The sequence below is a fragment of the Orbilia oligospora genome (assembly GCF_000225545.1).
Source record: "Orbilia oligospora ATCC 24927 unplaced genomic scaffold scaffold00211, whole genome shotgun sequence".
Classification (NCBI taxonomy): Eukaryota; Fungi; Ascomycota; class Orbiliomycetes; order Orbiliales; family Orbiliaceae; genus Orbilia; species Orbilia oligospora.
This window is the reverse complement of record NW_011645768.1, coordinates 1-11,453: the sequence shown is the minus strand read 5'-3', so window position 1 is coordinate 11,453 and position 11,453 is coordinate 1. Positions and strand designations below refer to the sequence as shown.

General features: G+C 34.2%; 2 protein-coding genes across 2 annotated transcripts; one reads left to right on the top strand and one right to left on the bottom strand.

The window, feature by feature from the left end:
- Positions 1-61: 61 nt before the first annotated feature.
- On the top strand, positions 62-577 carry AOL_s00211g2 (uncharacterized protein; the record flags this gene model as incomplete). Its single annotated transcript, XM_011129197.1, has 1 exon — positions 62-577. The coding sequence occupies one exon, from the start codon at positions 62-64 to the stop codon at positions 575-577; it is 516 nt and encodes a 171-aa protein (XP_011127499.1).
- Positions 578-10,518: 9,941 nt separating this feature from the next.
- AOL_s00211g1 (uncharacterized protein) lies at positions 10,519-11,409 on the bottom strand (the record flags this gene model as incomplete). Its single annotated transcript, XM_011129196.1, has 1 exon — positions 10,519-11,409. The coding sequence occupies one exon, from the start codon at positions 11,407-11,409 to the stop codon at positions 10,519-10,521; it is 891 nt and encodes a 296-aa protein (XP_011127498.1).
- Between the last annotated feature and the right edge of the window lie 44 nt (positions 11,410-11,453).

The window sequence follows — 11,453 nt, the reverse complement described above, 5'->3', positions numbered from 1 at the left end:
TTACCTCGCAATCAGCGCCGAACATTCGGTTAAAACCCATGACCCACTCCCTAGCTATCCAATGGTAGGAGAATCCAAACTCCGCGAAAAAGTCGGATGTCACCTGTGCATTGGAAGAATTGCCGAATATACTCTATACAACGACACCTTTTATCTCTGCCCCGGATGCTACAGTGACTGGTACTACTACACAGGATACGCGACCGCACTCAACATAGTCTTCGAAGACGATTTAGGACAACACACTTGTTCTACTTATCCAGAAGAACCACAATTTCAAACCTACATCCAACTCCTGGTCCATATGGACGAATGTGTCCAGAAGTTGCGATCTAGTTTCTTCAAAGACCTCCTCACCTACAAACAAAATATTGAATTTTTACTCAACGAACACCTTCTTATTTATGGAAGTATCCCTGACGAAGGAAAATCATGTTATATGTATTCTGAAATTGCTACCTCCCTCCTATACGGACAATTATATCTCTGCAGTGAACACCAGAATACTTGGAGAGAACGAACCGGATTCGTACACTTTGTAGACATAAGAAAAAACCAGAAACAACCAAAATATTAATGTAGTATATGCTATGAAATGGAAAAAAACTAGAACAACCTCCTCAACCATTATCTCGAAAAACATATCCTATAGATCCGTACTACGGAAAGCCCCTTTAAACAAAGCGGCCTCAAACTCATCAACGAAAGAAAAATACAGAATGACGAAATCTCTAGCGCAGGATATGAGCTCGACCTCATAACCTACTTAAAAAATCAGGAAAAGAAAATCTCCTATCCCATACACAATCTCAACCAAACCTATCATAGAGATTACTTTTATAATAGTAAAAAATTTTGCGAATTTTGCAAGAAAATTTTTAGAAAGCTTTATTACAACAAACTTCTTCTATATAACAAGCATACCAATAAATGGACTCTACGAACCGACCATACACATTACCTCAAGATAATCACGAAAACAAAACGAAAAGTATTTTATGGATATTGATGCCACCTCTGCGATAATAAGAAAATTGGACGATAAAACCAGTTCAAAAAACATTTCCTCAATTACCACATTATCTATTTCTCCGACCCACATAACCTATTTTACTTTCTCCACAATTGTAAATCACTGCACAAATCACCTCCCCCTTTGGAATCAGATTTCGACGGATAAAATGATATCCCAGAAGAATTCTTCGAGAATTATTTAAACTAGAAGTGCTTTAGGAATCAATACCTCCTGAAAAATCCAGCCTACGCATCATTAAAACTGGATTAAGAACACTCGAATTTAACTTTATTAAAAGACACCTTATTCTCCCCACTCATATTAACGGAATATTAATCAGTATGCTAATCGACAGTAATACTGAAGACTCTTTCATCAGTTCGAAAATCGTATAAAAACTTAATTTACCGATTAAGTTAATAGAAATCCTTATCTTTGTTATTGTTTTTGAAGGAAAGTTCTTCGGAACTATTACCAAACAAGCCACAATTATATTTATGATTGATGGATATATCGAAACTTCCTTAATTAATATTTTGGATACTCCTTATGATTTAGTCCTAGGGTATCTATGGTTCGAAAAATATAACCCTAATATTGACTGGTGATGAAGAACTATCGATTTTTTTCGCTGTTTATGTTGATAAATCAAAAGTAATAATGGTATTACTCGTATAAAGAATCCTCTTTTTGGCAAAGAAGTTCATCTTAACCTTATTTAACATATGTTACCTAAAGAAGTTAAAAACCGAATCAAGAATAAGTTAAAATCTATTCGATGTTTTTTAGTGAAGGCTAAAGAATTCGTTTAAATTATTAATCTCGATATCCCTACCTGGGTTACCTTTGATAATTGTTTAGTTTTCAAATTATTAGAAGAGAGCGAGCCTTTATTAAAAATTAATCAATTCATTTATTATATACCTTTTAAAGAAGGAACGTAATTAAGGTTCTTACCTATATATGCATGTATAGAAGAAGAAATTGCTGCTCTCAGAGAATATATTGATGAAAATTTAAGAAATGGGTATATTCGCCCTTCGAATTTGTTAGTAGGATACCTTATTTTTTTTGTTCTTAAGAAAAATGGAAAATTGCGCATATGTATTGATTACTGAAGTTTCAATGATATTATTATTAAAGACATAGGATTTCTATTTTTTATAAGTGAATCTTTTGATCGTCTTGTGAATGTCCAAATATTTTCTAAACTCGATATTGTTAATGGTTATTATAATATCCGAATTAACCCTAAAGAAAAATGGAAAACTGCCTTTAGATGTTGTTATGGATTGTTCGAATATATGGTTATGCCTTTCGGACTAATCAATGCGCCCGTATTTTTTCAAGCCTTTATAAATTATGTTCTATGAGAACACATCGATGTAATCTGTGTTGTCTATCTAAACAACATTTTGATCTACAGTAAAAATCTTGAAGAATACAAGAAACATATCAACCTAATCCTCACCTCCCTACGAGAATACGACTTGCGATGCGCAAAAGAAAAGTCTGAATTTGCTGTTACCGAATATAAATTTTTAGAAACCATAATTACTTCTAATAATGTTAAGATAGATCTAAAGAAGGTCTAAGCCATTCAAAATTGGCTTATCCCTCAAAAAGTCAAAGAAGTACAGTTATTTTTAGGACTCTGCAACTATTATCGACGTTTCATTCAAAAGTATAACTTCATATCAGCAGCACTATCTGAACTTATGAAAAAACAAGTTAAATTCAAAATGACGCCCGAACAAATCGCCACTTTCGATACCCTCAAAAATTCCTTCGTATCTGTCCCAATTCTTAGAATTTACAACCCAAAATTACCTATCAAAATTGAAACAAACGCCTCTATAGCAGCTCTTAAAGCTTATTTACTACAGTTATATTTTGATAAAGAATAGCACCCAGTTGCCTACATCTCTCACAAATTTGACGCTACCCAGCTACAATACGCTATACATAATAAAAAACTCATGACTATCGTAGAAGCTTATCGAAAATAGCGTGTCTACCTTCAAACAAAAAAACCCTTCACTATCCTCTCTGATCACAAGAATCTCACTTATTTTCTCACCACAAAAAAACTCAGCAAACAACAAGTCCACTAGTAGAAACTTCTGTATAAATACAACATGAAAATCATCCATTTCAAAGAAAAAGAAAACGTACTTGTTGACGCCATTAATCGACGATCGAACCTAATAAAAGAAGTAGAACCCGACAAAAGTACTATCCTTAAACCACAAGAACGCAATATCACCATCAACAAAGCCCTCAACCTTACAAAACATGTTGTAGAAAATGAGCTCAAAGGAAAAATTATACAAAGTTATCAGCACAACACCGTTGCACAACAAGTGCTAAAATGAGTTCAAGATCCCCCCCAACATTTTAAACTTCACAATAGAATCATTCTATTTTGTGACGCTTTCTACATTCCCTCGAAGAAATTTTAAACAAAAATTATCTCTCAACACCACGACTCCCCCGCTCATAGCCACTTAGGAGTAGATTATACTCAAAAATTTCTAACAAAATCGTATTACTAACCTAACATAAGAAAACATATCAAAGAATACATTAAAACTTACAACATATACTATCGAAATAAGCCCAATCAACATAAACCCTACAGAACTCTCCAACCCCACAACATACCCTATACACCTTTTAAAGTTATTACCTATAACTTTATTTAAGGAATACAACCCTCACGAGACCCACTTATTAATTTCATCTTCAACGAAATTCTAGTTATCACCTGCAAATTCTCGAAAACCGTTATCTTCATACCATGGCATGAAAAGTTCGGAACAACCAAATTCCAACATGTCTACCTCCAACATATCTTTTCCAAATACGGAATCTAACACAAACACATCTGCGACCAAAATCGATTTTTTCAGAGCAAATATTAGCAATCAATCATGAACCAAACTAACATCAAACTGAATATTACTTCTAAAGCATATCCTCAGACGGATAATACTTTAGAACATCTAATTCAAACCCTCGAAATATATCTCCGATATTTTGTGAATTATGCGCAAACAAATTAAATATCTCTCCTCCCCTCTGCCGAATTTGCATACAACACCTCTTAACACTCAACCACAAAATTATCGCCATACGAAGTCTTGCGTAGATGGACTTCAAAAGCCTTTTTACCTCCCCTCCGACTAAAAAAAATCGTGCCTGATACTGAAGAACATATGGAAAAAATGAAGAATCTTCATAGTATCCTTAAAAAAGACCTTTAATTCTCTCAAGAACGAATAGCTCATTACTATGATAAAAAGCATTTAGAAGCTCTTTTATTAAAAGAAGGAGATAAAGCATATCTGCTTACGCAAAATTTGAAAACCAAACGCCCTAAAAAACTTGATTTTCAGAAATACAGCCCCTACACAATCAAAAAACAATTGGGTAAACACCAATACGAATTAGACATACCTGGACCCTCACGAATTCATCGCACATTTCATGTTTCTCTCTTGGAACCCGCTCCACCTAGACTACGGGAAGACCCAGAAAACATAGAAATCGAATACAACAATTACACCGAATACGACGTCGAAAAGATCCTCGAAGGACCTAATGAGAATAACGAATATCTTGTTCGATGATCTCTACCCTATGGCCCAGAAGACGACTCCTAGCAGCCAGAGGAAAACATCTCCCCAGAACTCATCCAGTCCTATCTAAAACAACCCGGAATGCTCGCTCAACAGAGCAACGCAGCGCCAAAGAAAAGACGTAGACGACCTAAGAAGAATGCCGATTAACAAAAAGCGAAAATCACAATAACATTCATAACTTACACACACCTAACGGCACCCCTCACCACAAATACACCCCCTTATGCACCACTAGTGCAACCAATCTAAATCAGCCTCCCTAACCTCCCAGCATCGAAGAAGCTCACCTAGAACTTCTCATTAAGCAAGCCACGCCAACAGAAAAGCACGCAACAAACAAATTCCCCCAAACAAAAAAACAATATTAAAAGTCAGAGACTCCACGAACGCAAGAAGAAACTCTCAACAAGGCATTTTGTTTAAAATTAAAAAAAGTTACGAATACAAGAAAGAATCAAGCAAAATTGTTTTAAACATCCCCATAAATACCCTCCATAAAATTTTCCATCGAAAACTCTTCCCCCCTTCGAAAAAACACAAAAGGATTCCCTATATCCACAGAACCCGCAAAATAACTCAAAGGTTCCATAGCAGCCCCCAGAACCTCCTCCAAAATCACCTCCCCATTATCTACCCACTCAGAACCTAAATCCCACACATTGCTTTTGAGATAATTCAATTATTCTTGTATACCTAGATCCCCTTTATCAACCTCCTCTAATAAATCCTCTTCTATGAGTAAAGCTTTTGCATGTGTTAAGCTCTTACGATACTTCTCAGTAATAATGGACAACTCTTGTTGATAACGCTTTAACTCCGTCGCCGCCTTATAAAACTCGGTAAGAAATACTGATAACTTATTTTGATTTTTTGCTAATTTGTTTTAATCATCTTGAACTATTTACTAGATATTTTCGAACTTTCCCATAATTTCATAAAGCTGTTAAATTTTCAAAACTCTTACCTCAAAAATCTGTATTACTAACAAATATATTAGCACGCACCCATAAAAGAATCTATGATAAAAACACTCACATGGAATCGCATTGTATTTTCCCTTCTTATGCTTAACACATATGGAATAACTTTTAAAGCCCTCCATCATCTCACACAAATGACTGTTTCACTTACAAAACGAACACGTTTTTGCCGCTATAACGCCGAAATGTTCAAAATCTTCAAGAATTTGATGAGCCCACTCTTTCCGGGATTCGTTGGCTGTTTTATTTTTTTTTCAATGTTTCTGAACTCCCTTTCTAAATATAGCAAATATAAAAAATATGTTGATTGTGTACTTTAAAAAATATTTAATAATTTAAGTTTGATTTTGTTTTTATTGTTTTAAACTGATATTCTTATATATGTATTTGTTTATATAATCCTATACAACACAGAATTGTATTATAATTTTGTTTCCATAAAAAACCAACAAAATTATAACAGTAGTATTCCCTTATAGAAATTCCCGTATCAAAAAACCCCCTATTTGATTCTCCCGTACAATATTTTTCCCGTATACAATTTTATCCCACGCGAAATTCCCCTCACAAACCCAACACCCCATATAGACTATTTCCCCGTCTACAAGAAGATCCCGCACGAGAATTTTATATAACGAAGTTTCCCTTAAAGAAGAAGATAATATCACAGCCCAACCATATTAACTAACCCAATTAAGAAATATATCTTAACACAACAAACATACTTCTTGTTTCTACCTCTCTTTATCTCACAAAAATGTTTTAATTATAATTATTCGAATTCTTCAGATTGAGAGTTTATACGCCTGTTTTCTGCCTCATATACAAATATATTATGAAACAACACATTTCTTATTTTAACTAACAGGCAAAAATGTTTGACACTAACCCGTCATGCAATATTTAACGCCAAATCTTTTTTTTGTTGAACATGTCGACTAGTCGACTATCGACAATATCGACAAGTCGACCAAACATCTATTATATATCTAGTCACTCATTTATAGGAAACTTCATCATATATTTAAAGACCTTTAAACAATAGCAATTCTCAGTTTATCTTAGAACTCCATCAATCAACTTATCAACTTAATTTACAACCTACTTAAACAATATTTAGTCTCACAATTAATTACTATATTACACTTTTTATTCATATAACTTTATATCTTCACCCTGAATATTATACTACCCTCTGAAAGATCTGAATATATAAAATTGAAAAACACAGCAAAATGCTAAGCTGTTTTAGGAAACCTTGCCAAGGAATCCTGGGACAGGTGTAACAGTTGTATGAATAGAAAGTGTAACACAGTAATTAGCTGTAAGACTAAATACTGTTCAAGTAGATTATAAACTAAGTTGATAAGTTGACCAATAAAGTTCCAAGATAAACTAAGAACTACCATCGTTCAAAAATCTTTAAATACATAATGAAGTTTCCTACAAATAAGTAACTAAACATATAACAAATGTTTAATCAACTTGTCGATATTGTCGACAGTTGACCAGTCGACATATTCGATAAAGAAAAAACTTGGTGTTGAACATTACATAATGGACCAATATCAAACATTTCCGTCTATCAGTTAAAACAAGAAATATATTGTTCCACAACACATTTATACATAAGGCAGAAAATAGGCGTATAAACTCTTAATTTGAAAAATCTGAATAATTATAACTAAAACATTCTTATGAGATAAAGAAAAGCAGAAATAAGAAACATATTTATCACGCCAAGATATATTTCCTAATCAAATTAATCAATATGGCTGAGCCGTAACACTATCTCCTTCTTCAAAAAAAACTTCGTCATATAAAATTCTTATACAAAATCTTCTTGTAGACGGGGAAATAGTTCATATGAAGTATTAGGTTTATGAAGGGAATTTTGTGTGGAACAAAATTGTATACGGGAAAAATACCGTACGAAAGAATCAAACAGGGGGTTTTCTAACACGGGAATTCCCACAAAGGAATACTACCATTATAATTTTGTTGGTTTTTTATAAAAACAAAATTGTAGTACAATTCTATGCCATACAAAATTATATAAGTAGGTACATATATAAGAATATCAGTTTAAAGCAGTAAGAACGAAATCAAATTTAAACCATTAAATATTCTTCAAAGTGTACAATCAATATATCTTTTATACTTGCTATGTTCAGAAAGGGAGTTCAGAAACATTGAAAAGAAAATAAAATGGCCAACGAATCCTGGAAAGAGTGGGCTCGTTAAATTCTTGAAAATTTCGAATATTTCGACATTATAGCAACAGAAGCGTATTCGTTTTGTAAGCGGGGCGATCATTCGTGTGAGATGATAAAAAGCTTTAAAAGTTGTTCCATATGCGTCAAGCATAGGAAGGGAAAATGCAATGCGATTCCATATAAATATTTTTGTCGTAGATCCTTCTACGAGTACGTGCTGATATATTTGCCAGTAGCACGGATTTCTAAAGTAAGAGTTTCGAAAATTTAACAACTTCATGAAATTATGGGAAGGCTTGAAAATATCTAGTAAACAATCCAAGATAATTAAAACAAATTGGCAAAAAGTCAAAATAAGTTATTGGTGTTTTTTGCTGAGTTCCACAAGGCGGCGGCAGAATTGAAGTGTTATCAACAAAAATTGTCCATTATTACTAAAAAGCATCGTAAAAGCTTAGCACATGCAGAAGCTTTACTCATGGAAGAGGATCCATTAAAGGAAGTTGATGGAAAAGATCTAGGTATATAAGAACAATTGAATTATCTCAAAAGCGATGTATAAGATTTAGGTCCTGAATAGGTAGATAATGGGGAGGCGATTTCGGAGGAAATCCTAGAGGCTGCCATGGAATTTTTAAGTTATTTCGCGGGTTCTATAGACATAGGGAATTTTTTCGCGTTCTTTCGAAGAAGGGAAGAATTTTCAATAGAAAATTTTATAAAGGGTATTTATGGGGATGTTCAAAACAATCTTACTTGATTCCTTCTTGTATTCGTAATTCTTTTCAATTTCAAATAAAATGCCTTGTCGAGAGTTTCTTCTTGCGTTTGCGGAGTCTTTGATTTCTAATATCGTTTTTTTGTTTGGGGGAATTTGTTCGTTGCGTGCTTTTTTGTTGGCGTGGCTTGTTTAACGAGAAGTTCTAGGTGAGCTTTTTCGATGTTGGGAGGTTAGGGAGACTGATTTAGATTGGTTGCATTAGTGGTGTATAAGGGGGTGTATTTGTGGTGAGGGGTGCTGTTAGGTGTGTGTAAGCCATGAATGTTATTGTGATTTTCGCTTCTTGCTAATCGGTATTTTTCCTAGGTCGTCCACGTCTTTTCTTTGGCGCTGCGTTGCCCTGCTGAGCGAGTATTTTGGGTTGTTTTAGATAGGACTGGATGAGTTTTGGGGAGATGTTTTCTTCTGGCTGCTAGGAGTCGTCTTCTGGGCTATAGGGTAGAGACCATTGAACAAGATATTTGTTATTCTCATTAGGTCCTTCAAAGATCTTTTCGACGTCATATTCGGTGTAATCGTTGTATTTGATTTCCATATTTTCTGGGTCTTCCCGTAATCCAGGTGGAGTGGGTTCCAAGAGAGAAATATAAAATGTGCGATGAATTCGTAAAGGTCCAAGTATGTCCAATTCGTATTGGTGTTTATCCAATTATTTTTTGATTGTGTAGGGGCTGTATTTCTGAAAATTAAGTTTTTTAGGGCGCTTGGTTTTCAAATTTCGCGTAAGTAGATATGCTTTATCTCTTTTTTTTAATAAAGGAGCTTTTAGATGCTTTTTATTATAGTAATGAGCTATTCATTCTTGAGAGAATTAAAGGTCTTTCCTAAGGATATTATAAAGATTCTTTATTTTTTCTATATATTCTTCAACATCAGATACGACTTTTTTTAGTCGGAGGAAAAATAAAAAGGCTTTTAAAATCCATCTACGCAAGACTTTATATGACAATAACTTCGTAGTTGAGTGTTGAGAGGTGTTGTATGCAAATTCGGTAGAAAAAAGAAGAAATATCCAATTTGTCTGCGCATAATTCACAAAACATCAAAAATATATTTCAAAAGTCTAAATCAGACGTTCTAAAGCATTATCCGTCTGAAAATATACCTTAAAAGCAATATTTAGTTTAGTACCAGTTTAGTTCATAACTGATTGCTAATACTTGCTCTGAAAGAGTCGATCTCGGTCGCAAATGTATTTGTATTAGATTCTGTATTTGGAAAAGATATGTTGGAGGTAGACATATTGGAATTCAATTGTTCCGAACTTTTCATGCCATGGTATGAAGATAGCGGTTTTCGAGAATTTACAAATGATAACTAAAATTTCGTTGAAGATGAAATTAGTAAGTAGATCTCGTGAAAATTGCATTCCTTGAATAAAATCATAGGTAATAACTTCAAAAGGTGCACAGGGTACGTCGTGAAGTTAGAGAGTTTTGTAGGGCTTATATCGATTGGGCTTATTTCGATAGTACATGTTGTAAGTTTTAATATATTCTTCGATATGTTTTCTCATATTAGGTTAGTAATATGATTTTGTTAGGAGTTTTTGAGTATGATTTACTCCTAAGTGGCCATAAACGGGGGAGTTGTGGTGTTGAGAGATAATTTCTGTTTGGAGTTTCTTCGAGGGAATGTAGAAAGTGTTATGAAATAGAATAATTCCATTGTAAAGTTTAAAATGTTAGGGGGGATTTTGAGCTCGTTTTAGTACTTGTCGTGTAATGGTGTTGTGCTGATAATTTTGTATAATTTTTCTTTTGAGCTCATCTTTTATAATATGTTCCGTAAGGTTGAGGACTTTGTTGATAGTAATATTGCGTCCTTATAGTTTGAGGATAGCACCTTTATCAAATTCTACTCCTTTCATTAGGTCCGATCATCAACTAATGGCGTCGGCAAATACGTTTTCTTTTCCTTTGAAATAGACAATTTTCATGTTATATTCACACAGAAGTTCCCACCAGCAGACTTGTCGTCTGCTGAGTTCTTTTATGGTGAGAAAATAAGTGAGATTCTTGTAATCGGAGAGGACAGTGAAGGGTTTTTTTGTTTGAAGGTAGACACACCATTTTCGACAAGCTTCTACAATAGTCATGAGTTCCTTATCATGTATAGCGTATCGTAGCTGGGTAGCGTCGAATTTGTGAAAGATGTAGGCAATTGGGTACCATTCTTTATCGGGGTGTAATTGTAGTAAACAAGCTCCAAGAGCTGCTACAGAGGCGTCTGTTTCAACTTTGATAGGTAATTTTAGGTCGTAAATTCTAAGAATTGGGGCGGATACGAAGGAATTTTTGAAGATATCGAAAGCGGCGATTCGTTCGGGCGTCATTTCGAATTTAACTTGTTTTTTTGTAAGTTCAGACAGTGCTGCTGACATGAAGCTATACTTTCGAATGAAATGTCGATAATAGTTGTAGAGTTCTAAAAATGACTGTACTTCCTTGACTTTTTGAGGGATAGGCCAATCCTGAATGGTTTGGACCTTCTTTGGGTCCATTTTAATACTATTAGAAGTAATTATGGCTCCTAAGAATTCACATTCGGTAACAGCAAATTCAGACTTTTCTTTTGTGTATTGCAAGTCGTATTTTTGTAGGGAGGCGAGGATTAGGTTGACATGTTTCTTGTGTTCTTCGAGATTTTTACTGTAGATCAAAATGTCGTCTAGATAGATAACACAGATTACATCGATGTGTTCTCGTAGAACATGATTTATGAAGGCTTGAAAAGATGCGGGCGCATTGGTTAGTCCGAAAGGCATAACCATATATTCGAACAATCCATAGCGGCATCTAAAGGCGGTTTTCCTAC